Below are 26,205 nucleotides of genomic sequence, written 5' to 3' on the forward strand. Positions count from 1 at the left end.
CATTCTTTTATGCCCTGGAAAACCCCTTTTAGTTCACACCTAGTTTTTTGTCGCTGCTTTTGATTCGGAAACCGCGTCGGAATCAGCATAAAAGAAAACTGCCAAAATCGCCCCCATTGATTTCAATGGGAAGCACTGGAATTTTTGGGCCGCTCGCAGGATAAATGCCCTTTCTTGCCGCAGTTTCCACCTCTGACCTCCCAATGAAATCAATGGGAGGCAGAAAAAAAATCTGCTTTGTCTCTGAGCGTTTCTCGTGACGTATTTTGCTCACAGTCCTTGCATTAGCTTCAATGGCCGTGAGTGAAAACCGCAGAAAAAAGTGCAGGCAGTTCACACAGGTCTTAGGCCTAGTTCACACAGGTTTTTGGCCTGAAATCGCCTCCCATTGATTTCATAGGGAGGTGGAGGCGTTTTTTTTCCCGCAAGCAGAAAAAAACGCTTATGGGAAAAAAGGAGTGACATGCTCTTTCTTCCCACGTTTCCGTCTCTGACCTCCCATTGAAACCAATGGTAGGTAGAGAAAGCGTTTTTCATTGCATTTTAGGCCCGCGGTGCTCAATCTCCACGGCCGAAAAACCGCAGCAAAGAAAGAGCAGGCAGGTCAAAATCTGCCTCAGATATTTTTCTGCCTACAAAAAAACTGTGTGAACATACCTATTCTGAGGCAGATTTTTTCTGCCTGCAAAAGAACTCAGTGTGAACAGGGCCTAAGTATATCCTCGTACCACACATGCGTCTATTTCCATGCGTCTTCCATCGATTCCCTCCTACCTTAGGTCAACGCATGCGCACTACAAACCAGGAGCTTATTTTCATTCCAGCCAATAGTAGAGCGCGTTACAAGACACTCCCGGCCGGTGAGGCAGTCTCTCATCTTAGCCAATCAGCATCGAGATAACATCCACCATTGAGGCCCCTGGAGAGAGGAGGGAGACAAACTGCTGGGAGTCTGCAAGATGGCGGCGGAGTGTTAGAGGTGCCGCTGATTCTCCGCCGTTTTTGAAGTCAGCTCGTTGTTTTTGTCGCGGAGAGACTTTAAGGAAAGACGAAGGAGACGCTTTTCATCATAACTGATCGTTATTTTTATAGCAAAGGAGCGGAAAGCGCAGCTCCGCCTCGCACGAGAGTCAGCAGACATTTTCTTTTTTTACTCGTATTCATTTCATACACGGACCGGGATTCGTTGGCGGGGCCCCCGGGCTCTCACCGCCATGACGTCCATACACTTCGTGGTACATCCGCTGCCTGGCACCGAGGACCAGCTCAATGACCGGTAATGGATCCATCACACGATGGGGGAGGGGAGGTGCTGCTATAGGCCGAGGCCTAAGGCCCTATCAGTCTCACATCCCGCCTTCCTCTCCACGAAACCGGAGGGGAAACGTGACAAAGGGGCGGCCTAGTGTCAGCACATGATCTGAGCCGCGTCTAATGAGAGCAGCATGTGGCCATATATATGAGATTGATAGGATATCCCATCCTGCTTATAATCAGGAGCTATACAATAATAATATATGTAATATTACGCTCTGCAGCTTGTGCCATGTGTCTGGAGTCACATGACATGTGATTTGAATTGCGCATATTGCGGTTTAAAATCGCAGACGAGGATGGAAATGTAACATTTGTGTGGCGGCCACATGTGATGTCCATTGACTTGTATGTAGTAGGACTGTAGAGTTGGATCATACCGGTTAGATGTGCGTTTTGATGTTAAGTTGTCAGTCGGACGCGTTTCATGCTCTTTTGGTCGCCATGTCCTGTATAAGAAGCCATCGAGTCGTTGGGATGACCCGAAAATTTAAACCGCCCATCATGTGCTAAGGCCAGGGCTACACCTAGACGACTTCTAGCGTTACTGATTGATTTTCACTCTCGAATGACAGCTGCAGTCCACAAGATTACATGTAACTCCATGTCTTCATTTGGACTGCAGCTACATGGCCTCAATGTCTGTCCTCCGTTTCCGTTATTGGCGTGTGCCACATTTCCCTGATTATTGGCCTTTAATTGGTCAAGTTTTTTTGTGCAATTGACGGATTTTAGTCCATCTGTCGTGTCATGCTGGATTATTTGTGACCGGTAGTAATAATGGTTCTAAGGCCTAATGCAATACGACCGTAAGGATTTTGCAGTCCGCAACAACCGTGGATCCATTGGCTGTTTTTGTAGTCCATTTGTTAGTAAAAAAAAAAAAAAAGCCTTCCGTAGTTAATTCGTGTGTCATCCGTATCCAGAAAAACTGGAACCTCCTGAATAGGTCACATGATCCACAAATACGGTCAGTAAAATGACATGGCCTGGATTTGCCACCCCCACACGGATCCATCAACATCACGGTCGTGTGCATGGGGCCATATAAATAAATGGGTCTGTGCTATCCGCAAAACTATGGATTGCACACGTACGAAAAACAATAGTCGTGTGCTTTAGGCCTTACGTTGCCATAGTTGCCCCCCCCATGTGTGGTGTTGGACATATTGGTATTGGCCGGAAGTTGGACAAATGGTCATTCAGTGACTATTTTGTGGTTAGGTCGACAACCATTCACAAAGAGGCATTATGGACAATTATTTGTTTTTCAATCCAGTCAGCTGAGGAGTTCTGACCAATTAGTGGCTGAGAATTCCAGCATGACCGGCCGGTTTTGCGCAAAAGAACAAGACCAATTCTCGACCAACAGTTGGCGAGAAGAGTCGGAAGCAGTACGTTTCTGCTGACTGTGATCTAATGTCAGAGGCTACAAGTGCAACGTAAACGTTTCGGTCGTGAGACCTTCGTCGGGCACTGAGCCGTACTGGGGACTGATTCAGTCTTGCTTATGGCGCTGCTTAAATCGAATATGGCGGCTTATAGAGCGGTAAGCCGCCATATTCTATTTAAGCAGCACCATAAGCAAGACTGAATCAGTCCCCAGTACGGCTCCGTGCCCGACGAAGGTCTCACGACCGAAACGTTTAGGCGGGATTCACACGACCGGGTCGTTCCCGAGCCCGAGTGTCGGCCGGTAAAATCGGCCATTTTGCCCGGCCGGTTTGCATAAAGTTATGCATCCGTGCCGGGTCGGGCAGATCCGGACAGTGACATCAGCGGCAGCTCCTGAAGGGGAATCCCCATGTGTTCGGGGATTCCGCTTCAGGAGTTTCCCCTGATGTCACTGCCCAGATATGGACAGAGACATCAAGCGCTCTGTCCAGGAGCGGAATCCCCGAAAACACGGGGATTCCGCTCCTTCAAGGAGCTAAAGTGCGGCTAGCACATAGCAGAGCGGGGAGATACCTCCCTGCTCTGCTATAGTGGCGTCGCTACAGTAGTAGCAGCCGCAGCAGCAGCAGCTGCTGCTACTACTACTAGCGGCGCCATCGAAGGTGTCGCCGAGCCAGGGTGCTTTTAACAAGCAGGGGAAGGGAGCCAGCGCAGCGCTCCCTTCCACCTGCTGTACACCCCGGCCCTGCAACACAGTGTACAGCGATGCCATTCGTCAGAATGGCATCAACTCCTCCTCCTCACATGCACTCTGCGCTGTGAGGAGGAGGAGATAGAGCGCAAGCGCCGGGAAACCCGGCCATCACTCGGAACACATTCCGGTGATGGCCGTGTAATACCCGGCCCCATAGACTTGTATGGGAGCCGGGCGGCCGGGTGCCCGGGCAAAGATAGAGCATGTCCTATTTTTTGACGGCCGGATTTTCCGGCCGTCAAAAAATCGGTCGTGTGAATAGCCCCATTTAGGGGTCTATCATTCCTAGTGCCGGCCGATTTATGAACGGCCGGCACCCGGCCGGGAAACCCTGCCGTGTGAATGAGGCCTTACGTTGCACTTGTAGCCTCTGGCATATACCTAAAGAAATAAAATCTATGTTGAATACTACTAAGGTGTGCTGAATACATTTCTTCTGACCTACAACTGGGTTGGGACCCTATTTCAAGCACCCAAAGAAACTGGTGCTGTCTGAACAAAACCACACATTATCTAATGTCGTCTGCTTGGTCTCGTGGCTTTTTTGGCTTTGCTACATCTATGTCCATAGAAACGTTGTGCCACTTAGTGCGCCTCCAATGATGACGCCACTTGCGTCTTCCGCTAGAAGTTTTAAAAGTGATAGCCGGCACTTGGGTGGTTTTGGCTTTCAGGAGTCTTTTGGCGTGGTATGGTTGCCTAGGCAAACTTGCAGCCCGCTCTCCCGCCATCACTTTTAGGGTGGATTCCCACATGATATTTTTTTTTTTTTTTTTTGCCACGAATTTGGCCGCTACAAATCCACCGGAATTAACAATGCTTTACATGCAGATATTGTTGCGTTTTCAGGTGAGGAAGTGGAACAGTTTTTATGCAGATTTCCCCCTTTGCATTGCAGAGAGGGATATCTGTACGGCTGGGTTCACACAGTTTTTTGTAGGTGGAAAATCTGCCTCAAAATTCCGTTTGGAAGTTTGAGGCACATTTTCCTCTGCCTGCACGCCGATTTTCGCTGCGTTTTTCGCCTGTGGCCATTGAGCGACGCGGGCATAAAACGCCGCAAAGTATGCTTTCTCTGCCTCCCATTGATGTCAATGGGAGGTCAGAGGCGTAATCGCGCGAAGATAGGGCATGTACCTTTCTCCCGTGAGCCAGTTTTACCACTCGTGGGAGAAAACCGCCCCCATCTAAATCAATGGTAGGCATTTTCGGCAGTTTTTTGGCGAGTTTTGCGTGGCGTTTTCTGCACCAAAAAACTGTGTGAACCCAGCCTAAGGGCCTGTTCACACTGAGTATTTTGACAAGCTTTTTGGAGCGGAAACCGCTCCACAAACCGTCCGGATATGCCTCCCATTGATTTCAATGGGAGGCAGGAGCGGTTTTCTCCCGCGAGCGGTAAAACCGCCTCGCGGGTGAGAAGGCACATGCCCTGTCTTTGCGTGTTTACGCCGACCTCCCATTGACAGCAATGGGAGGCAGATAAAGCGTATTTCGTGGAGGTTTTTTGCCCGTAGCACTCAATGGCCGCAGGCGAAAATCGCGGCAAACGACGTGCAGGAAGGACAATCTGCCTCAAAATCCCAAACAGAATTTTGAGGCAGAATTTTCCTTCTGCAAAAAACTCAGTGTGAACGAGGCCTAATAACAGTTCATGGAAAATCTGCAACCAGATCCACACCAAAATTCCCATGGAAGACTTGCAGGATTTGTTGTGTTTTGCTGGTGGGCGATGTGGTCTGCAGCGTCATTTGTGGGACAATTTATTGCATTTGATTTCAACTTCAGTGCAGCACATTCTGATTTACTTAGTCAGGAATTGTTCACCATTTCTGATTTGCGCTTCCATCATAGAATGTAAATGTTTTTACATTTTTTTTTTTTTTTCCATCAAGGCATAAGCACCCTCCAAATACCATAAGGCAGAGTTCCCAAGGGTCGGATACGCTGCAGAAAAACTGCACACATTGTGGTGCGGTTTTTCGAACTGAATTTCCACTGCGGAAAGCAGCGCTTGATAACCCCCCCCCCCCCCCCCCAAAAAACGTTAATACTCACGCCCTTCTGTGTAGTCCGACCTCCTATGATGACGCTGAAGCCTGTGACGTCATCCCAGGAGGCCGGACTGCTGGAGGAAGGAAAGCGTTCCTGGTGTATATGTTTTTTTTTATTTCTTTTTTTACATTTCGGAGTTGTTGTTTTTTTGTGGCATAATCGCTGCCATTACACCACAAAAGTTGCAGCACTTGGCTTTCTATTGCAGGTTTTGCATCCCCATTGAATTCAATGGGGAAAACCCGCAGCATAAATTGATATGCTGCGGTATTCAATTCCGCACAGCAGGTCAATTTATTAATGCTTACGCGGCGTTTTTTTTTCCCCCCCACAGCGTGGGCATGAGATTTTCTAAATCAAACCCACTTTGCTGGTACTGTAAATGCTGCAGAATTTCCACACACCGTTCCGTTGCAGAAATTCTGCAGCGTTTACGCTACGTGGGAACCCGGCCTAATACGGCATACAGAAATCATAGAGACCCTGCCCGCCCCGCCCCTGTTATTGGCTAGATCAGAGAGCTGCTGGAAAGACTGGACTGAAGAACGCCGTGTTACCGTGTGTTACATTCATTTGAATGGGTTTTGTTTAATACATTTCAGGTGAATTTTTTGACAGTTTCAGTAGCTGGATCCTCAATGAACTGCTCGCCAGCTGATCGGATGAATAGTTCTGTATATGTAGTACAGGGCCACAGTGCTGTCCGGCCTCTATACATACTGCTCTCCCATGTGCATGGGGTGTAGAGCTGTCCTCTGATTTTCAGCTCCTCAGCCTCTGCGTTGGGTAATTGCATCTTCTGCATTTTCCTCCTTTCCTATACATTCATTAGCTGGATTACTCCTATGAGAAGCATCTGCAATTAGAGCAGGGAAGCCACAGGGAAAACACATTCTCACAGCGACTCTGTAGCCTGTCACCAGCTCTATAGTGTGCCAATGGGCTCCAGGAGCAGTGGGCGAGGGGTTACTTCAGCTAATAAAATGATATTTGGTGATTGCATCAAGTCATGCACTTCTGGACGTGCACATTGAATACTAGTGGTTTGTTGTACTATTGTTTATTTATTTCCCTCTGTATTTAAAAAAAAGGATCTTTATCATTCGGGACTGGAGCAGGCAAAATGGAGGACAAATATAACTTAATTTATAAAAATAGTGGCTCCTACGTTTTTATACGTTTTTTGATGCGGAAACCGCGCCAAAAAAAATAGCCGAAAATGCCTCCCATTGATTTCAATGGGAGGCCAAGGTGTTTTTTCCCTGCGAGTGGAAAAACCGGCTCACGGGGGAAAAAGGGACATGCCCTTGGGAGGCAGAGAGAGCATATTTAGTGGCGTTTTATGCCCGTGGTGCTCAATGGCCGAGGGCGAAAAACGCTGTGAAAATCGGCGTGCAGGCAGAGGAAAATCTGCCTCAAAATTCCAAATGGAATTTTGAGGCAGATTTTCCTTCTGCAAAAAACTCAGTGTGAACCCGGCCTAAGTAAAGCCTTATGTAAATAGCCGCACAACTGCCGTGCACTTCATTCACTGGACTTTACTGTTTAGAGCAGGGCTTCTTTTGGGGCCTCACCATTGGTCATAGTGACATGTGAGAAGTTTTGATCGATGGGTCCAAGCATTGAGACTCACACAATCGCTAGAACAGTAGGGGGCGCAAGCGCATTACTAGCTGTATAACAGAACATCCCATACACGGCACGTCATTAGTGACTTGTCGTTTACCCAGAAGTAAATTGATGTTAAGCGCAGCGGCCAGAGAGTAACGTCACCAGTCACGTGCCCCACGGCAGCATCTGGAAACGGGGCCAATTTGGAAACTAAGGCCTCATGCACACGACCGTAGCCATGTGCATGCCCGTGATTTTTGGGTCGTCCGGCAGCGGACTGTCCAGAAGACGGCCGTAATAAGACATGTCCGTTCTTTCTGCGGTGCGGGCTCCCGGGCCATGCACGGATCGTAAAAACTACAGTTGTGTGCATGGCCCCATAGAAATGAATGGGGCTGCTATTCTCCAGTGGATTTTCGGGGGAATTGCGGCCGCAAAAGCACGTTCGTGTGCATGGGGCCTTAGTACATTACAAATGTATTTACATTCATAATTTAAAAGCATTAACACATACACGTTTTAAGTCCTGGTCTAGGGTAAGGTTTGTAGGCTGCTGCTTGGGGTTAAACGGTAGCAAGAAATGGTGGAGCAGTTACCATGAACACAACTGGAATAGCGCCATAGGCTACGAGTACGGGTATTGTGCAAGGAAATGTCATGACAGAAATGTTTAAATTGTGACGCTGTAACTGTCACGCTGCTTCTGCTGTTGGGGCTACTAGACTAGAATTGGCATACAATGTATTGCATCTACAGAAACATGTTGGCGGTGACGATCATACGGTCTCTGCTACTGATTTCGGAGAGAAGCAAATGAAAGTCCTGCAACCTGAATGCAGAAAAGTTGCAGTTTGAGTATTCGGCCAATTCTCCTCTCAAGACCATTTCTGTCCTGTGTTCTTCCTCCTATTGATAGATTAGGCCTCACAGTGCAGAATTTTGACACAAATTCTGACTGGGATTCTGCATGAAAACAGCTTGTATTCCGCGTCCCATTGTTTTAGAAAAATCTGTTGTGTGAATATACCCGAACAGTAAATACTAGAAGACTGCTTGTTGTACTTTTCCAAGCATTGTCTTCAGATCCTGGAAACATGATGTTGTTGGTAGCAATCTCTAGCAGTCTATGGAGGGGTAACATGGCTGGCAGGGTGGAGGACTGTTATTGTAATTTTATGTCATGTGCTCACGTGCTTCAGGCTCATGGATTGCATACGTTGTCAGGTGATGCCTCACCTGTTCTCCTGGCGTGTCATGTGTTTAGGTTATTGGAGCATCTTGTTATGCATTGATGTTTTTAGGCCTGGGTGGCTGAGAGAGCACTAGGCCAGGAGGACAATATTTACTATAAGTTTGGGGGGATAGATTGATGGATGAATAAATGTGAGAAAATTAGAGCTGGTAATTTAGTTATTTGGATTCCGACTCTCTTATCTTGTACTTGTGACACGTGTGCATCATATGAGGGGCCAGTAGAAGGTTAGTGGGATTTCTTTCCCTTCCTCTACTATGTAATAATGATAGTAATTTGGGTTTGGTTTTGGTGTGTGTTGGGATTGTGTGGCGTGGACAAGCCTCTTCCTTTTTTTTTTTTTTTTTAAAGAAACATCCCTCAACTACAAGCTGATGACACCGTTCTCTACTTCTGTGACCCCCTCAATGATCATATGTAATCTACAGTTAATATGGTAGTGGTCAACTTCTCTGTAGTGCCACCACTGGTGAAGTGATGCATTACACTAAAGCATGGACTTGTTGGGCGCTCCAGAGAGAAGCTTTAGGGTCAGTTCACATAGTTTTTTTTGCTGCTGAATTTGATGTGGAAACCGCGTTGGAATCAGCGCAAAAGACAACCCAATTTGCCCCCCCCCATTGATTACAGTGGGAGGCAGGGGCTTTTTTTTATTTCCCTCTCCCCTTTTCTTGGCTGGCAAAGGCTGCTCGACACAAAAAAAAAAGCAGCATGCTCTTCTTTTTCAAACGGTTTCTGCCTCTGACCTCCCTATTGAAATCAATGAAGGGCAGAAAAAAAAATCTTTGGCTCTGGTTTCTGAGCGTTTTTGTTGCGTTTATTTCCCCGTGGTTCCTGTCTTAACCCCTTAATGACCAGCCTATTTTAAACCTTAATGACCAAGCCATTTTTTACGTTTTTCCATCGTCTCATTCTAAGAGCTATAACCTTTTTATTTTTGCGTCGACATAGCTGTATAAGGTCTTGTTTTTTGCGGGACATGTATTTTTTAATAGCACCATTTTGGGGGACATATTATTTATTGATTAACTTTTATTTGGGGGGAAATAGAAGAAAACCTGAAATTTTGCCCCTCTTTTTCCCGTCCTAAATCTACTCCATTTACCGTGTGATATAAATAACACAATAACATTATTCAGCGGGTTGTTATGATTGCAACGATACCAAATTTGTATAGATTTTGTATGTTTTACTACTTTTACACCGTGAAAACACTTTTTTTTTTCAAAATTATTTGTTTTTGTGTCTCCGTATTTGAAGAGCCGCAACGTTTTTATTTTTTCGCCGATGCGGTTGTATGAGGGCTTTTTTTTTTGCGGGTAGACTTGTAGTTTTTATTGGTACCATTTTGGAGTAGATGCGACTTTTTGATCACATTTTTTTTAAAGTCAGTATTCACAGAAAACAGCAATTTTTCCGTTGTTTTTTATTACATTTTTTACGGCGTTCACCGTGCGGGTTAAATAATGTAATAGATTTATAGTCGGGGTCGTTACGGACGCGGCGATACCAAATATGTGTAACTTTTTAACTTTATTTTGGTTTTTTAATAGTAAAGCATTGTGTAAGGGGAAAAGCTGGGTTTTTCATTTTTTTTTCACATTTTTTTTTAAAATTAACTTTATTAAACTTTTTCACTTTTTTACTAGTCCCACTAGGGGACTATAATATGCGATTCTGCGATCGCATTTATAATACACTGCAATACTTTTGCAATACTTTTGTATTGCAGTGTATTACTGCCTGTCCGTTTAACACGGACAGGCATCTGCTAGGTCATGCCTGCGGCATGATCTAGCAGGCATTCACTCCAGGCAGACCTGGGGGCCTTTATTAGACCCCCGCCTGCCATTGGAGACACAGACACTCGGCGATCGTATCGCCGGGTGTCGGTGGGATGAGAGGGAGCTCCCTCCCTCTCTCCAAAACCACTCAGATGCGGTGCTCGCTATTGTGCACCGCATCTGAGGGGTTAAACGTGTGAGATCGATACTAATATCGATCTCACCCGGCAGAGCAGGGACGCTCCCAGCCCTCAGCTGCCTCTGGCAGCTGAGAGCAGGGAGATCTGACAGCTCCCTGCTCTGTTTACTTATTCCGATGCCGCGACGTAAAAAGTCTATGGCATCGGAATAAGGCCCGTTAGTGACCGACGTAGAAACACGATGGGCCGGTCACTAACGGGTTAAACAAAAAGGTCTGAAAAACAACGCTGGCAGTTCAAAATCTCCCTTAAAATGCCATAAGGAATCTTTAGGCCCTGTTAACACAGAGTATTTTTGCCTGCAAATTCTTCGACCGCGGCCATTGAGCGCCACGGGCGGTAAACGCTTTCTCTGCCTCATTGATTTCAATGGGAGTTCAGAGGTGGAACCGCGGCAAGAAAGTGCATACCGCTTTTTTTTTACCATGAACTGCTAAAAGCCGCTGTGGAAAAAATGCCTCCGCCTCCCTTTGAAATCAATGGGAGGCGGTTTGGCAGGTTTTTGCCGCTGATTCAGACATGGTTTCCGCATCCAAATCAGTGTAAAAAACTGAACTCGGCCTTAGGGCTCATTCAGACGAGCGTGTAAGTCGTCCGTGTGACAGCCGTTAAAACAAGGGTTGTCACACGTACACGTGTACTTCAATGGGGCCGTTGTTTCAATAGAGCGTATGAAAGGTCCGTGGAAAAATAGGACATGTCCTATTTTCTTGCGTTTTCACGCATCCCTCAATAGACTAGTCTACGAGGGCTCCGTGATAACGCATCCTGCACGGATGCTTCTCGGACGTGAGAAACTGCAGTATTTCACACCTGAGGTTGCACACGCTTGTCTGAATGTAGCCTAAGGCTGTGTTCACACTGCGTTTTTTGCAGGAGGACACTGCTCCAGACGTTTTTTGCACAGTGGTTTGACAAAAACTCGTCAAAACACTAGTCAGTGTTTTTTACCCTTTCTGACTGATTGAAATGGGGTTTTGGAGGTGGAAACCACCTCAAGATGGGTCATGTCACTTTTTACTGCGACGTGTTTTCCGCGCCAAAAAACTTGTAAAAAAAACTCTATGTAAACTAGGCCTTATTTGGCTTCTGGGGTTTGTTCAGCAGAGGAAAAGGGTGAAAATCTGGGGTATTTGTTGTAATGCTTTTACCGCACGCCCTTGTGTTTTCAAACTGAAATTTCGTCTTCAGTATTTATATTTCCTCAGTCATTAAATGAATGGAGATTGTGTATGTTTCTCTTGGCTTATAAACCTCAGGCCTTGAAACTTTTTGTGTGCTCTGACCTGGTGACACATTTTCATGTTGTCTTGTCACGTGCTGACTGGAAGCGGCTCAGCCACGTGGATGTGATTGTCATCAGCGTCTGCAGGGTCCTCGAGCAGCAGTTGCTTCATGCTGGAAACTACAGAAGTACTTTGAAAAGAAACGACAGACAATACAACTATTCAATGAAATAATACACAAACTATATTGAGCTTCTGGTAGACAATTGTAACATGAACATTTGTTACGTCGTAGTTACATGTAAACATATACAACAATCAGGCAAAGCATTAACCTCTTAATTACCAAGCTTGTATTGGCGCAGCACAATATTTTTTTTTTTTTTACGTCGCTGCATTCAGGGAGCCTTAATTTTCATTTCTTTTTCCAGTTCACATAGAGCAGGGGTCAGCAATCTTAGGCACTCTAGCTGTTGTGCAAATAAAACTCCCAATAGCAGTCGGGGCATGCTGGGAATGGTAGTTTCACAAAAGTGGAGTGTCGAAGGTTGCTGACCCCCGACTAGTATGGAGGACTTTTTTTTTTTTTTTGCGGGATTTGTTTTTCAGTGGCACCATTTTTGGGGTACATATCAACGTTTTGATTAACTTTTATTAACGATTTCTTGGGAATGGATAAAAAAAAACAAATTCCGCAATTGCCTTTTCAATTTTGCATAGTTTACCGTGCGACATAACTAACGTGTTACTTTTATTTTATGGGTCTGTACGATTAATGCCATACTAAATATGTTCATTTTTTTTTTAATTTTTTTTTATGTACGTTTTACCACATTTTCAGAATATTAACCTCTCGTGGAAAAAAAATAGCTTTCGTTGCTGCATTCCAAAAGCTTTTATTTGAGGGGGGGGGGGGAGTGGGGGAAAAAACAATCCTGTGTTTTCCTTTTTATGTCTTTCACCGTTCGGTTTATAGATGTTACCTTTATTATACAGGTCACAAGGATTGCGGTGATACGGTCTTTTTATTTATTTATTTTTATTTTAAACAAAAACACTTAAAGTTTCCATAAAAAAAGTGGTTTTATTTTGTAACTGTTTATTAGGTCCCACTAGAGGACGTCACAATGGGATCTTCTGATCGCTAATCTGCTTTTTGTTTACTTTAAAAATGCTTTGCTATACTGTCAGTAGCAAACTCACACGCTATTTATTAACCTCTTCAGGACATGGCCAATTTTGGCCTTGTGGACCGAACAATTTTTTTTTATTTCCCTCTTTGCATCCCGGCGCTCATAACGTCTTAATTTTTTTGTTCGATGTAGCTGTATGAGACTTTGTTCTTTTCTTTGCGGGACGAGTTGTACTTTATGTAGGTACCATTTATTTTTTTTGGTACATTTACATTTATCGTTTTAATTTCTATAAATTTTTATTTTGGCAAAAATGTAGTTCTGCTGCAGTTCTTTTTTCTTTTTTTTTTTTACATTCTACACGGATCATAAAGTTATAAGTTTATTGTACAGGCTGTTACGGACGTGGCAATACCAAATATATGTGTTTCATGTTTTGGGACTTGTATTTTGAAAAGCTTATTTATTGTAAAGAATGTGTATTTCTGTATCTTTTTAGAAATTTTTTTTATTTTATTTTTTAAATCCCATAGAGGGATTTTTATTTTTGAACATTAATGTACTGGCATATATCTATATGCCAGTACATTAGCCTGTGTACTGATTGTACACAGGCAGTTGTTAGGGCATACCTCAGTATGGGGAATATGGTCAGACAGTCCTGGGGTCCTTCAATGGATTTCCTGTGACACGATCAAAGGGGAGACCCCCTTCTCACTTTAGCTTTGAATGCCGCGATCAGCTTTGATCGCGGCATTCAAGGGGTTAACGGCGGAGAGAAGAGGCTTCTCTTCTCCGCTGTTAGAGCGGGGCTGCAGCTGTTACAGGGGCTCATCCTGATGCGCCAACTACCCGCTTTTCAGGACTAGTATTCTTGTCCTGTGTCGGCAACCAGTTAAGGCACTGCCTAATCGGCATATAGCCCTTGTTAGGCGCCCGACTGAGATGGCAACCTAACAGGGCTGGCTATTAAGTGACGAGGCACAGATGGGGTGACATAGTGACACCCATCCCTCTGTTAAACGCATAGATGCCACATTTGCTATCGATTGTGAAACCCGGCTGTCGGCCAACGACGCACTCTATCGGTGAGTTTCTGTGCCTGCTCGATCACCATATTGTTACTGTATGTCTTGGTGGCCTAATGTATGGGTGCGATAAAAAGGGGTAATATACAAACAAAATGTTTAAAAGATTATGTTGGGCCTATAATCAAGCCCTCAGACATAGAATTCATATAAAAATGTCACTTTAATAATTAAATATCTAATAAATTTCATCCCAAAAATATATGTATTGCATACGTAATTCCACTACTCAAAATACACATATATACAACCTTATGGACCGTAATCGCCAATTAATATATGGAAAATGGCACAAAAAATTCTGTAGATATTAATACATAATTGTATAGCACTGGTGGCCATTCTGCATGCGGGAGCAATGGAGACTATGCAGGACGCTCTGTCTTCTGCAGAGTTATAAGTTGCCAGCAGCACATGCTATACGCAGTCTGTGCTGATGTTATATTACCGTTTCTGCTTATAAGTTATTTAGAAAAACTATTATTGTGCACTCCTGGGCTGTAAGGACTTATTCACACGGCCGTAGCCATGTGCACGCCCGTGATTTTCTGGTCGGCCGGCAGCGGACTGTCAGCTGCGAGCCACCCGCAAATCGCGGGCAATGCACATGGCCGTGGCCATTATTTTCAATGAGCGCGGACCGCAGAAGACGGCCGTAATAAGACATGTCCGTTCTTTCTGCGGTGCGGGCTCCCGGGCCATGCACAGACTGTAAAAACTACGGTCGTGTGCATGGCCCCATAGAAATTCTCCCGTGGATTTTCGGGGGAATTGCGGCCGCAAAAGCACGTTCGTGTGCATGGGGCGTAACAGTCTTTCTGTGAAAGTGGAGGTACACTTTAGACCGGGCTCCAACGTAGCGTAAAGGCTGCAGAATTTCCGTAACGGAAATTCCGCAGCATTTACGGTAGCAGCAAAGGGAATGAGATTTAGAAAATCTCATGCCCACACTACGGAAAAAAAACCGCAGAAAAATAATGCGGAAAGTGTTCTGCGGTACGACTTAATTTATACTGTGGGTTCTGTGCGTAGATGCTGCGTGTTTGGCCCATAGATTTCAATGGGAAATCGGGAGCATAAATTCTGCAACAGATTTGTTTTGTTGCGTGTTTTACATTGTTTATTCAGCGGAACTGCAGTAAAAACCACTGAGAATCACACAGTGCAGATATGCTGCAGGTTTTTCATGCGGTTTAAAGTCAAAACCAGAATTGCATCCAGCAGAGGAGACTCTTTAAGGCCTCATGCACACGACCGTATTTTTTCCCACCCGTAAATACGGGTCCGGTGTCACACGTATTCAACCTGTTTTGCACCAGTATTTACGGGCACGTTTTCGATGCAAAATTGCACTGCACTAATCGGCAGCCCCTTCTCTCTATCAGTGCAGGATAGAGAGAAGGGGCAGCCCTTTCCGAGGTAAAAGTAAAAGAAATTCATACTTACCTGGCCGTTGTCTTGGTGACGCGTCCCTCTCTTGATATCCAGCCCGACATCCCTGGATGACGCGGCAGTCCAGACGCCCGAACCCCGGACAGATCAGCTGTGCGGGGACGTACATGCCGGAAGCACTTGGCTCCGGCAGTACTGCAGCTCTGCTCCTATTCAAGTGAATAGAATCGGACATGCAGTTCTGCAGCACAGCCGCTATGTACGGAGCCAACTGCTTCCGGGCTCCGTACATAGCATTATGTGCCATAACATCCGGTGCCCGCAGGCCACTGGAGCCGCTTATCAGTGGATAGGTCATCCGTTGTCAGAGCTAGGGTTTAACGGGAGGATGCAAAATTCACAATGAACTTTGTTTTACTTATGTATTAAGTCAACTTAAATTGGTATCCGTGCGTCTCTAACGATCTGAACTATTACAATATAAAGTTATTTGTCCCGACCGAACGTTGAACGGTGTATTAAGAAAACAAAGCGCCGGAATTGCTGTTATTTTAGTCACCTAGTCTCCCAAAAAATTGAAAAAAGTTCTCAAAGTCCCATGTACCACTAAAAAGTCCACTTGCCCCGCAAAAAAAAATCATAGCTCCTTAAAGGGGTTGTTCACTACCGATCAACTGATGACTTATCCACAGGGTAGGTCATCAGTATATGATTGATTCAGGTATGACACCCGGACCTCGCACCGATCAGCTACCTCCGGGCACCGGACGTCCATTCTGGCAGCAGATGGCTACAGTGATGGAATAGCAGCCGAGCTGCGGTACTACAACTCCTCTCCTATTTAAGTGAACAGGAGCAGAGCTGCAGTTCTGCAACACGGCTGCTATGCAGTTTACAGTGCCGTCTGCTTCTGGCTTCGTACACTGCATACTGTGCAATAACATCCGGTGCCCGCAGGCAGCTGGAGCAACTGATCGGTGCGGACCCACACCGATCATATACTGATTACCGGACAACTGATGACCTATCCACAGGATGTCATCAGTATATGATCGGTGTGGGTCTGCACCGATCAGTTGTCCGGTAGTGACAGCCCCTTTAAATTGACAAATAATTTTTCGCACACCCATAGCCTTTATGGGCGAGTCTGGTCCGCAAAAAAAGACCAGAATAGGACTTATGTGTTTCTCGCAACTGACACACAATGTGTAAAAAAACCAAAGGAAAAACAAACCTGGATATGTGTCAAAACGGACAGCACACTGGCAAGAGACACGTTTGTGTGAATAAGGCCTTTATTTGGTTTCTCTGTAATCATATTGACCCACAAAATAAAGTTGACATGTCATTTTTACCACCTGCTGAAAACTCCAAAAAACAATGGAGGAATTGCTGTTTTATATATTTTTTCCATTCCTACTCCCAAAATAACTGTCAAAATTTCCTAGTACGTTTAATGTTGTCATTAAAAACAGTAAGGGTATGTGTGCACACGACCTCTTTTCAGACGTAATAGAGGCGTCTTACGCCTCGAATTACGCCTGAAAAGACGGCTCCAACACGTCGGCAAAAATCTGCCCATTGCCTGCAATGGGTCTTACGATGTTCTGTGCAGACGAGCTCATCCACTTCTCTTCAGAACGCCCAGCTTCTGGCAGATCACGCTGTGACGTCACTCACAGGTCCTGCATCGTGTCAGACGAGCGAGGACACATCAGCACCAGAGGCTACAGTTGATTCTGCAGCAGCATCAGCGTTTGCAGGTAAGTAGCTACATCGACTTACCTGCAAACGCCGATACTGCTGCAGAATCAACTGTAGCCTCTGGTGCCGATGTGTCCTCGCTCGTCTGACACGATGCAGGACCTGTGAGTGACGTCACAGCGTGATCTGCCAGAAGCTGGGCGTTCTGAAGAGAAGTGGATGATACTTCTCGTCAGAACGCCCAGCTAGTAAAAGTAGTAAAAACGCCCCGATGTACGCACATAATACACACCCACTTGGACTTTTGCAAGCCTCATTTGCATAACTACAAAAATGGTCATAACTTGGCCAAAAATGCTCGTTTTTTAAAAATAAAAACGTTACTGTAATCTACATTGCAGCGCCGATCTGCTGCAATAGCAGATAGGGGTTGCAAAATCTGGTGACAGAGCCTCTTTAAAGGAACAGTGTCATCACAAATTATTTTTTTATATGTTAAAGATGTTAGTGCTTTATTAAAAACGTTTATATTCATTTGTGTGTTTGTGTTTTACGTTTTCTTATTTTTACACTTTTTCTTCCCTATGGGGGCTGCCATTTTTTGTTCCATTTCTGTGTGTGTCGATTAACGACATATACAGACATGGAATACGACAGCCATAGGGACTGAGAACGGCTCCCGTCCCATTGACTTCAGTGTACAGCGTCTGTGTGGGAACTGCGCATGCGCCGCTCCCACACAGTCCAATTCGAAATTGGCGCCGTCCGGCGCCATTTTCCTGTGGACCGGAAGTCGCGGCCGGACAGTAATATTACTACTTCCGGTCGCGGCTTCCGGATTTGTGCACTTGGACCAGCGGCAGCAAACGGAGCGGACGGGCTGGAGGGAGCCGCGGCGGCAGGAGCAGGTAAGAGATTTCAATGTATGTTCGTGTTTGTGTGTGTTTACTACTGTATGTAAACCTACTACACTGTGTGTTAGCTCAAAAAATGGCGACACACAGTGTAGGAGGTTACACCGTTCAAACCCCTCGTTTATCCCGGCACTAGCCAGGATAAAGGAGGGGGGGATGCTGAGAGCTCACTAGAGCGAGGGCTTTTTACCCAATTTTGCAATGCTGCAATTTTGGGGATAGCTCCATCTAGTGACCAAAAAAGGGTAGTATTATAAATTAGAATTAATTTATAATATTTCCTGACTCGTGAAAAAAATAAAAAAAATTTGAACAATGTTTAATCACCCACACACTAAATGTTTAATTTTTAAAAAAAAAACATGTTTTTCTGGCAACACATTCCCTTTAACTAAAAAAAAAATTCTAATTTTTTTCTAGCGACACTTTCCCTTTAAAACGGCTGATCAGCAAGGGTTCAGAGTCAGAATCTCACCGATCAGATATTGATGGCCTATCCTGCCCATGCTTGCTGCTAAGTGATCTTTACAAAATAGGAAGGGTCAGTGACCGGAGTGGAAACTGCAAGATTTCAGGATTTTTTTGAAAAATATAGCTGGTGAAATGAAAAAATAAATAAATAAATAAAAAATCACCTAAAGATGTTTACCGTATAAACTTTATTTAAATTAAGTCATTTTCTAATGATTCATTCCCTCTTAGGGTATGTTCACACGTAGTCAACAAAAACGTCTGAAAATCCAGAGCTGTTTTCAAGGGAAAACAGACCCTGCTTTTCAGACGTTTTTTTACCAACTCGCATTTTTCACGCCGTTTTCGCAGCGTTTTTTACTTCCGTTTTTGGAGCTGTTTTCATTGGAGTCTATGAGAAAACAGCTCCAAAAACGTCCAAAGAAGTGTCCTGCACTTCTTTTTACGAGGCGTAATTTTACGCGTCGTAATTGCCGTACGACGCGTAAAATTACGCGTCGTGTGGACAATACAGCGTTCTACCCATAGAAAGTAATGGGCAGATGTTTGACGACGTATTTGAGACGTATTTCCAGACGTAAAACGAGGCAAAATACGCCTCGTATACGTCTGAAATTTGGCCGTGTGAACATACCCTTAAAATGCAAGGACAAGTAGTTCATTTAATTTATAGAGGCTCTGTCACCACATTAGTGCCCTATCTCCTACGTAAGGAGATCGGCGCTATAATGTAAGTAAGATTGTTTTTCTAAACCAAAAGCACTGCTATTTTTACCACATTAGGAGCGATTTTAGCTTTATACTTATTACTTTCTTAATGCCCAACTGGGCGTGTTCTTACGTTAGACCAAGTGGGCGTTGTACAGAGTGTATGACGCTGACCAATCAGCATCATACACTTCTCTCCATTCATTTAGTCAGTGCATAGGGAGCCTTCTAGATCACTATGTGCTGTCTTAGGGTATGTTCACACGGCCTATTTACGGACGTAATTCGGGCGTTTTTGCCCCGAATTACGTCCGAAAATAGCGCCTCAATAGCGCTGACAAACATCTGCCCATTGAAAGCAATGGGCAGACGTTTGTCTGTTCACACGAGGCGTAATTTACGCGCCGCTGTCAAATGACGGCGCGTAAATAGACGCCCGCGTCAAAGAAGTGACCTGTCACTTCTTTGGGCGTAATTGGAGCCGTTATTCATTGACTCCAATGAATAGCAGCGCCAATTATGTCCGTAATGGACGCGGCGTTCAAGCGCCTGCACATGCCGTTACGGCTGAGATTACGGGGATGTTTTCAGGCTGAAACATCCCCGTAATTTCAGCCGTTACGGACGCCCTCGTGTGAACATACCCTTATACTGACTGACACATTAACGTTACTGAAGTGTTGAGACCGTGAATAGACATCGCTTCCAGCCAGGACAGGATGTCTATCCACAATCCTGACACTTCGCTAACGTTTCTGTGGTACTTACAGCAGAGCAAGCGTAATCTTGTGAGATCACGCTGTAAATGACAGGTTACAGCGAGATTACGCTTGCTCTGCTGTAAGTACCACAGAAACGTTAGCGAAGTGTCGGGATTGTGAATAGACATCGCGTCCTGGCTGGAAGGAATGTCTATTCACGGTCTCAACACTTCAGTAACGTTAATGTGTCAGTATAAGACAGCACATAGCGAAAAACGCAGGATCCCTATGCGCTGATTAAATGAATGGGGAGAAGTGTATGACGCTGATTGGTAACTGATTGGTCAGCGTCCTACACTCCTCTGTACAACGCCCACTTGGTCTAAAGTAAAAACACGCCTAGTTGGGCATTCAGAAAGCAATTCGCATAAAGCTAAAATCGCTAATAACATGGTAAAAATCGTTTTTCTAAATAAAAAGCACTGTTGTCACCTACATTACAGCACCCATCTCCTTATGTAGGGGACAGGGCACTTATAATGAGTTGAGTCTCTTCAAGTGAGTATAAACCACACCACTAAGGCCCAGTTCACACTGAGCTTTTCTATTACGCTGAATTGACGCGGAAACCGCGTCTGAATGACCGGCAAAAAATGGTTCTGCTCATTGAGATCAATTAGGCAGAGAGCATTTTTCGCAGTTTTTATTTTTTATTTTTTTCTATGCGTGCGGCGCTCGATGGCCGTGAGCGAAAACCGCTTTGAAAATCACATCAAGAATTTACAGGCAGGTCCAAATCTGCCTCAAAATTCCTGAAGGAATCTTGATGCAAATTTTTCTGCCTGCAAAAAAGCTGAACAGGGCCTAAAGCTCTGTACACACTTGCCTTTAGGCTACATTCAGACTAACGTATCCAACCTCTGATGTGAAAATCTAGGGTCGTCACGATACCAGAATTTGAACTTCGATACCGATACTTTGTGTAGTATTGCGATTTTCGATACCAAAACGATACTTTGCCAACCGTAATTAAAATATAAAATACGTCGTTCCGTTTTCTGAGGTGAGGCGCGAGGTGTGAAGAATTTTGAATGCGCCTCACATTAATAGTAATTAACCCCATGTTTCTCATTCATAATTGACAACATTGGGTTAATGTGAACGATACATGATGGGGTTAATTACTATTAACGTGAGGCACATGGAGGTTAAATTCATCGCACCTCGTGCCCCACATTGATAAGTGAAAAGTTTTTATTTTTATTTTTTTATAGCGTACACATAAATGACGCAAGAAAATTGTTGTGCAGGTTATTACGGCTGCACCAATGCCGAATGTGTATTTTCTGTATTGAGACTTATTATAATGTTTATTGTAAAAAAATATATATATATTTTTTTTAATTTAACATTACTTTGTTTTTACTAGTATAGAAAACCCGTTACATGGGTCTGCTAGCAAAAGGAATGCAGTGGTCTGTTAATATATTTAAATGCCCCCCTCCCTCCCATACACACTATAATGCCCCCCTCCCTCCCATACACAGTATAATGCCCCCATATGTACGGACCAAATAGAAAAATAAGAACATATATGCTTACCCATCCCCGTTCCCACGACGGGTGGAGGATCCTTTGCCTTCTCTGCACTGTGCTCAGTGTGCCCCCGTCTCATTTTCCCCTGAATGCGGCAGTCGGCTTTGATCGCAGCATTCAGGGGAATAGCTGCGGAGATGAGGTTTCTCTGATCTCCGCTGTTAGAGCGCGGCTGCGGTTGTGTAATACAGCCATTGCCCCGCTCCTGACATTAAGTGCGCACGCGGTCAGCATGAGGTGATGCGGCTGGCGCTGCACTAATGAGCGGCGGTTCAGGCACTGAAGACAGAACATGGGGGTGTTTGTAGTGCGCCCACCATGTTCTGTCTTCAGTGCAGCGCTGGCCGCATCGCATCATCCTGACGGTGTGCACTTGTCAGGACTCGGGAGTGGGGCAATGACTGTATTGCACAGCCGCAGCCCCGCTCTCATACACTCATATGTTCATGAGCACAGCTTCGTATCGAAATACATGAAATAATGGTATCAAACTGTTTGGGGGTGCACGGTATCGAAACAGTATTGGAGTTTCGATGCATTGTGCATTCCTAATGTTGTTTTTCTATTAGGTCCGTACATATGGGGGCATTATACTGTGTATGGGAGGGAGATGGGGGCATTATAGCTACGCCACTAATCACTCACATCTCCTTCCTCAGTCTACTGGCTGTGGGCGGAGCTAACAGGCGATTGGGCTGTGGGCGGAGCTCTATGAGCTTCAGACACCACGTCCTTCTCAGTTATATAATAGATTTCAAAACTTTAATGTACTGGCATATATCTATATGCCAGTACATTAGGCTGTGTCCGGATAGTACACAGGCAGTTGTTGGGACATACCTCAGTATTTATTTTTTTTTTTGCTCCTTTTGATTTCCAGGAAAAACGGCATTCTGTTCCGACGGGCCGTTTTTTTTTTACGCAGCTGTTATGAAAAACGGCCACGAAAAAAGTGTCACTTCTTGAGACTTTTTTGGAGCTGTTTTTCATAGACTATTGAAAACCACTCGAAAAACGCGAGTGGCTTAAAAAACGTCTGAAAATCAGGAGCTGGTTTCCCTTGAAAACCGCTTCCGTATTTTCAGATGTTTTAGTCTAGCGTTTGAATGTACCCGAAGACTGCTTCCTGGGGTTTTTGCTGACCTCATAGGAAGCTGCTCTGGGGGTTTATTGGCATAAAGGGCTTAAAGTGTGTTTTTACCTAGATGCAGAACTGTGTATTCCATATAGAGCATTATTCAGTAAGCTGCATGTAAGGCTTCGTTCACATCTGCGTTGGAGGCCCTGTTAGGGACCGTCGTCTCAGATTCGACAGGGATTACCAGAATTTACCAGAGACAATAGCACAATGCAGCGCTATGGTGTCCGGAAAATCACGGACACCCCACAACTGAAAGCAGACCGAACCTATTAAAGTCAATGGGTTCTGTCGGCAACCGGTAGTGTCCGTTGTGCAACGTTGTTTCCTTGTTCCGCTCCTCTGAAGGAGCAGAAGAACCGAATGTAACAACGCAGGTGTAATCAGAGCCTAAGACTTATTTTTTTTATTACTTGTAAGTATATGATGTAAATGTACAAATCTTCTTTTTTTTTTTTTTTTAATTGACAAACCTTTCTGCCTCTGTAAAGACCAATTATACCTTAATAACCAGGCCGGAAAAGGCCTTCATGACCAGCTGAAGACTTTTTTATTTTTGCCTCCCTGCGTTTTAGCAGCCACAACGTATATACTAGTCCTTCTCAATGAATTAGAATATCATCAAAAAGTTAATTTATTTCCGTAATTCAATTCAAAAAGTAAAACTCATATATTCTATAGATTCATTACACACAGAGTGATCTATTTCCAGCATTTTTTCTTTTAATGTTGATGATTATGGTAACCGTTAATGAAAACCCAAAATGTTGTGTATCAGAAAATTTTAATATTATATAAGCCCAATTTCAAAAATAATTTTTAATACCGAAATGTTGGTCTACTGAAAGTATGTACAGTATATGCACGCCGTTCTTGGTCGGAGATCCTTTTGCCTGAATTACTGCATCAATGTGGCGTGGCATGGAGGCGATCAGCCTGTGGCACTGCTGAGGTGTTATGGATGCTCAGGTTGCTTTGATAGTGGCCTTCAGCTCGTCTGCATTGTTGGGTCTGGTGTCTCATCTTCCTCCTGACAATACCCTATAGAATCTCTATGGGGTTTAGGTCAGGCGAGTTTGCTGGCCAATCAAGCGCAGTGATGCTGTTATTAAACCAGGTATTGGTACTATTGGCAGTGTGGGCAGGTGCCAAGTCCTGCTGGAAAGTGAAATCCGCATCTCCATAGAGCTTGTCAGCAGAGTGAAGCATGAAGTGCTCTAAAATTTCCTGCTAGATGGCTACGTTGACTCTGGGCATGATATCCTTCACTCGGCACAGAGAAATCTGACACTGGGGATTCCGCTCCTAGGGGGCGTTTAGGTGGTGCTATCTACAGTGGGGGTGTTACTGTTTGCAGCGGGGATGGAGAGGAATTCCCGGCCGGAGAGAAGAGCTGGCCGGGGATTCTGCTTCCGGGGGGGGGGGCAGGGAGTTTAAGAAGTGCTATCTACAGGGGGTTGTGTATGGTGCGATCTACAGTGGGGGGTGTAGCCTGGGGCTCTTAAAGCCCCGGCAGACAGTGCAGCGCTGCTCACACTGAAGCAGCACTGCGCTCATTAAACCCTGTTCGAGGCTGTCAGCATTTTATACATGTGGCAACTGCACGGTGCATCGGCAGTTGGAACGTATATAGCCATATTGTAGTCTTAAAGGGGTAGAACCAAAATAGACAATTATCAACTATTTACAGGATAGGTGGTGATTGTCTGATTGTTGTACCAACCTCGCTGTTCCTCCCCACTGCCCCCCACCCCCAGTGGGGAGGGCCGATGAATGGAGCGGTGGTCGAGCATACACACTGCCGCTTCATTTATAGTCTATGGGACGGACAGGAACAGCGGAGCGCTGTACTTTGCTATTTCTGTTCTCTCGATCGGTGGGTGTAAATCAGAGGTGGGGCCCCCCTTGTGGTCAGGCTATTATCACCTATCGTCTGGGTAGATAGTTGTTGATTCTCGTATAACCCCTTTAAGTCTCATGGGGCTTTTTTATGTCAGTGAGTCATCCTTTTTCCCCCTTTTTAGCTCTCCATGGCAGTCCGTCACAGTGAGACGACCCTCCCCCTCCTATTCCTCACTGTGCACATGTTCGGTTGCTTCTTTGGTAGTGTCTCACATATGGGGTCAGCAACAAAATGTATATTTGAACATCAAATGTCAGATCACAGCCTTCAACATTATGTATAGTGTGCGATGGGTTATCTGTGCCTCGGCTTCCCTAGTTTTCCCGATCGTGACCGTAAGGAAACTGTGTAGATTAGCAGGGGTTGCTGCTTTAAGGCTCTGTTCACATTTGTGTCTGAGCCTCTATCGCAGCTTCCGTCAGTTTTTTTTTTGTTTGTTTTTTAACCAATAGCAGATGGGGGAATCAAAAGAGAAGTACTGTATAAATCAAACTTCTACATCTCTTTTGGATTCTGTCCTGGTTTTGGCTAACACAAATGTGCAGAAATGGACCAAAGCTGCATTGTATGAACCAGGCTTTCAATTTTAGTAGGATGTTCTCAAAAATTCTCCGCTGGACGTCGTCCTGTCACTGTTCAGAAAGTATTAAAATGACATCCATTTATTTGTTTTTTATTTTTTTCTGCTCCAGTAAAAATAACTTATCTTTATGTTTTTGTTTTTTTTTTTTGGTGTTTTTTAGGTTAAGGGAAGTTTCTGAAAAACTGAATAAATACAATTTAAGCAGGTAAGTGTCTAAACTGAAACAAATTTAAAAAAAGATAAAATATAAAATTGAGTGTAGCTTTTGCAATTTTTTGGGTAGCTGTCTGAATATTCAGTCACAAAATGAAGTACTATACAAACTATTACATTATATAGTCATCACTTGAAATAGGATATCTGACTGAATGGAAAATGTAGCTAAAAAAGATGTCTATTTGCTTGTGTGGTCATTTTCTGGTCTACAATTGACTTAAATTAACCGGTTAGTGACCGCTGCATAGTGTTTTTTTACGGCGGCCAATAACGGGCTTTATTCCGATGCATAGGCCTTTTTACGGCGCTGCATCGGAATAAATAAACAGAGCAGGGAGCCGTTAAATCTCCCTGCTCATTTACCAGAGGTAGCTGAGGGCTGGGGGCATCCCTGCTCTAACGGGTGAGATCGATATCCGTATCGATCTCACCCGTTTAACCCCTCAGATGCGGCGCTCCATAGCGAGCGCCACATCGGAGTTGTTATGGAGAGAGGGAGGAAGCTCTCTCTCCCACCGATACTCGGCGATCAGATCGCCGATTGTTTGCGGCTCCGATGGCAGCCGGGGGCCTAATAAAGGCCCCCAGGTCTGCCTGTAGTAAATGCCTGCTAACTAGCAGATGCCTGTCCGTTTTACACGGACAGGCATAATACACTGCAATACAGAAGTATTGCAGTGTATATAAATGCGATCGGATTATCGCATAGTGAAGTCCTCTAGTGGGACTAGTAAAAAAGTTTTTTTTAATAAAATGTGAAAAATAAAAACCCACTTTTTCCCCTTACAAACTGCTTTATTAAAAAGCAAAATAAATTAAAAAAGTTACACATATGTGGTATCGCCGCGTCCGCAACAACCCCAACTATAAACGTATTACATAATTTAACCCGCACGGTGAACGTCGTAAAAAAACAATACAAAAACTGCTGTTTTCTTTGAATCCAGCCTTAAAAATAAAAAATTTGATAAAAAGTGATCAAAAAGTCGCATCTACTCCAAAAGGGTACCGATAAAAACTACTTGTCGTCCCGCAAAAAAAAAAAAAGCCCTCCTACAACTGCATCGGCG

The 26,205-nt window shown here is 44.6% G+C and overlaps 1 protein-coding gene across 1 annotated transcript in view; it reads left to right on the top strand.

The window, feature by feature from the left end:
- The first annotated feature begins 905 nt into the window (after nt 1-905).
- The window catches only part of UBR5 (ubiquitin protein ligase E3 component n-recognin 5), a 96,411-nt gene continuing 71,111 nt past the window's right edge, over nt 906-26,205 (top strand). The window contains exons 1-2 of the mRNA XM_075825900.1: nt 906-1,276; nt 25,080-25,124. Coding sequence (XP_075682015.1) covers nt 1,215-1,276; nt 25,080-25,124 — 107 coding nt within the window. The 5' untranslated portion in view covers nt 906-1,214. The remainder of the gene's footprint in view (nt 1,277-25,079; nt 25,125-26,205) is intronic.

Source organism: Rhinoderma darwinii, chromosome 5, assembly GCF_050947455.1.
Source record: "Rhinoderma darwinii isolate aRhiDar2 chromosome 5, aRhiDar2.hap1, whole genome shotgun sequence".
Classification (NCBI taxonomy): domain Eukaryota; kingdom Metazoa; phylum Chordata; class Amphibia; order Anura; family Rhinodermatidae; genus Rhinoderma; species Rhinoderma darwinii.